The sequence below is a fragment of the Platalea leucorodia genome, assembly GCF_965183815.1.
Source record: "Platalea leucorodia genome assembly, chromosome: 2".
Classification (NCBI taxonomy): Eukaryota; Metazoa; Chordata; class Aves; order Pelecaniformes; family Threskiornithidae; genus Platalea; species Platalea leucorodia.
This window is the reverse complement of record NC_138824.1, coordinates 99849813-99852828: the sequence shown is the minus strand read 5'-3', so window position 1 is coordinate 99852828 and position 3016 is coordinate 99849813. Positions and strand designations below refer to the sequence as shown.

General features: G+C 42.6%; 1 protein-coding gene across 1 annotated transcript; it reads right to left on the bottom strand.

Moving 5' to 3' along the window:
* Positions 1-601: 601 nt before the first annotated feature.
* On the bottom strand, positions 602-1312 carry CLDN14 (claudin 14; the record flags this gene model as incomplete). The annotated part of the gene is made up of 1 exon (XM_082304934.1): positions 602-1312. One exon carries the CDS (start codon positions 1310-1312, stop codon positions 602-604), a length of 711 nt encoding a protein of 236 aa, XP_082161060.1.
* Between the last annotated feature and the right edge of the window lie 1704 nt (positions 1313-3016).

The following is a 3016-nucleotide window of genomic DNA, read 5'->3' as shown; positions in this document are numbered from 1 at the left end:
CTATAACATACTGTCAAATACATCTGTCATAATGCTATTGAAATTCATATTTCAAGGGACTATAAAAAAAAAACAAACAAAAAGTTAAGTCAAAGCAAAACTAATACCTTTGTCATAATGAAACGTTCATGCGTTATGGAAATGAGGAACTTTGCAGGCAATCACTGCTGAAAATCACTGTCTCTCACCATGAAGTTCTCCGTTTTAGGCAAAACGGCGTCTTTTGTTGGAACACTGTTCAAATAACAAGTTGTGGCCAGTTCCACTTTAGTGCTCGTCACAGAGCAGAAACTACAAACCAAACCATTACTTTTAGGAAAACTGCCCTTGAGCTGCCTGCCTGCAAAACTCCAATTGAAAGTAGGCAGGTATGTGCTGTCTCTGGAATATCACAGCCTCTTTTGTGTTTATTTTCCAGGTTTTTCAGCAAGCAGTTTTGTGATCACATTCTTTCTTTCTCCAGAAAGAAAGGAAAGGAAGAAAGGAACAATGGTAAACTTTGTATCGTAACCCTTATAAATTAAAAGTCATCTTAGCTTTGTTTTATGCCATGCACAGAAATTATAAAGCAGCTGTGTCCCGCAGGCAAATCTTAGGGAACTCACACATAGTCATTTAATCTGTAGCCGCTATGGGAAGCAGATGTCAGAGAAGAAGCATGGTTTCCCTTGTAGACAGTTGGTGGTCTATAGGAGGGAGCAGTCCTTCTTACGCTGCTGGGCTGCGTCTGGTAAGGTGTCTCGTTCCCACAGCACTGGCTTGATGTGCACAGCAGAGCACCGCCGAGGATCGTCAAAGATGCGGAGACAAAGCCAAGGTAAAGAGCTTGACCTATCTCGTACTTCATCCCGCTGGGAAGCATGGGGTTGTAGAAATCTGTAACTACATCGTTAGTGGTCCAAGAAACAGGTACCAGGCAAACGAGACCGGCCAGGATGAAAACGATCCCCCCGGAGACTGCGATGGAGGCTTTGGCAGAAGTCCCCTTGGCACACTGCGTGCACTTCATACCGATGACAGCAATCACGCATGCCAGCGCAGAAAGGACGCAGGAAATTACCATCATGGCACGGGCGGCTTGGAGGTCACGGGGCAGCGCCAGCTGGGAGCGGTGGACTTGGCACTGGTAGATGCCGGTGCTGTGCCAGACGCACTCCATCCAAAGCCCTTTCATATAGGCTACAGCTGTTATAATATTGGTGCCTACATGTGCCGTTCGCCACCAGTGTGGCAGAATAGTAGCAATTAATGTCCCAATTAGGCCAAGCAGGCTTAGAGAGAAGCCAAGTAACTGAACAGCTGAGCTTGCCATGTTAATGTTTGCCCTGCCTAGTTCTCTTAATAAAGCACCTCCGCTTGAATTCCTTCGGAAAACACGAGCTTTTCTTGGAAGATATGCAGCTGTTTTACTTTGACACCTTCTGCTCTCCTAATAAAAGGTAATTGAGGAAAAAAGGAGTTAATTATTACCCAAATGCATTACCTCTCCAGCCAGTAAGGTGCATTCCAAGTAAAGTTAGTGCAATAATTAGCATAGTTATCGCTGTTAATCGTACTTTTGTGGAAGTAATGGGAAAGTAAGCTTCCCTCTTCACTTATATAAACAGTCTTCTGTTGCCCGCTGGGAAGAAAACTCAAGACAATTTATGAAATGGAAAAAAATATTTTAAATGCAAATATTCCTCTTCCCAGCAGACTATTCAAAAAAACAAACATGATTTCCTTTCTAAAGCAGAGAATTAGCTAGTGTTAACACTTGGAATGAATGAGATTTATAAAGTAGGGAACTGCATGTTGCTTTACACGATGAAAACGTTGCCAGAAGGTCATAGCAGGACTAGGAAAACAATAAGGGTGTATTTGCTCAAAGTAGGGAGCAAAGAGAGTGATTTAAAACCTGTGGAAGAGGATAACAAGTATTGGATTAAAGTCGCTTTCCTGACTTGCCAGTATTTCTTGAGGTTGAGTTTTAATAAAGCAACTCAAAGGGGAATAATTTTCATTAGCCTCTGTGGAATTTCAGTGTATGATTTTAGGTTGTGGGCAAAATGACAGCATGTGAAACCAGATGTACATCATGGAGCTTCTGAGGAGCAACACCTTCACAGTTTGGTTGTGTATAAATTCTAGCTGAAAAACAAGAAATAGTAACTCTTCTTTCTGTATAAATCGCAGAGTAAGTGGTCTTTTCCAATGGCTGCCTTGCAAGGTCTGTTATACATCATGGATTTTGTGTGTGGGCAGAAACCTGATATTTTAATATATAAAATAACTGTTGCATCAAAATCCAACTTGGAATTCAGAAACAGAAACAAATTTAGGCTCCAATTCTGCAAAGACCCATGCATGTGCTGAACGCATGTTCGTAGAAGAAAGCATAAGTGTTTGCAGGACTGGGCCTTAGCAGGCAAAGGAAGGAAAACCATCTGGCCAAACTAATGAAGACCATTAGAACAACAAAATAACGCAGAGGCAGAAAAGTGAAAGCTGGTTTACATTCCCCTTATCTCACTAATGAGGCAGGAGTGCTCGAGGTGTGCATCAGTGCTGATATTTGTCTCCAGACCACATTGCAGCATGCACCAATCTCTGCATAACAGCGAGATGGGGCATCTCTGCCCAAAACAACCAGAATCTGCCTTAGACGTTGTGCCAAAAGAATGGAAAAAATTGAAAAGTACAGGCATTATATGGGCTAGGCAGGGCAACAACGCAGGCTGAGAATCTTGTACTTACACATGTTCCTTTTCTTTTGTTTGGAGTGTGTCCGCTGTGCACAGACATAGGATGGGGAGGAATGCGATGTTGGACAGGATCTGCAGAGAAGTGCCCAGCCCTCTGACTGGAAGGGAAAAACCAAAGACTGGCTTTGCTTTAGTGTGGCTAGTTGGAGGAAGGCATTTTCCTAATATTAGGGCTTTCTGGCCTTTCAGATACTCTGTACATAATGCTTAAATGAAAGTAACTGGGTTTATGGGGTTATTGAAGTAATTTGCCTAATTTGCAAGTTGTAAGA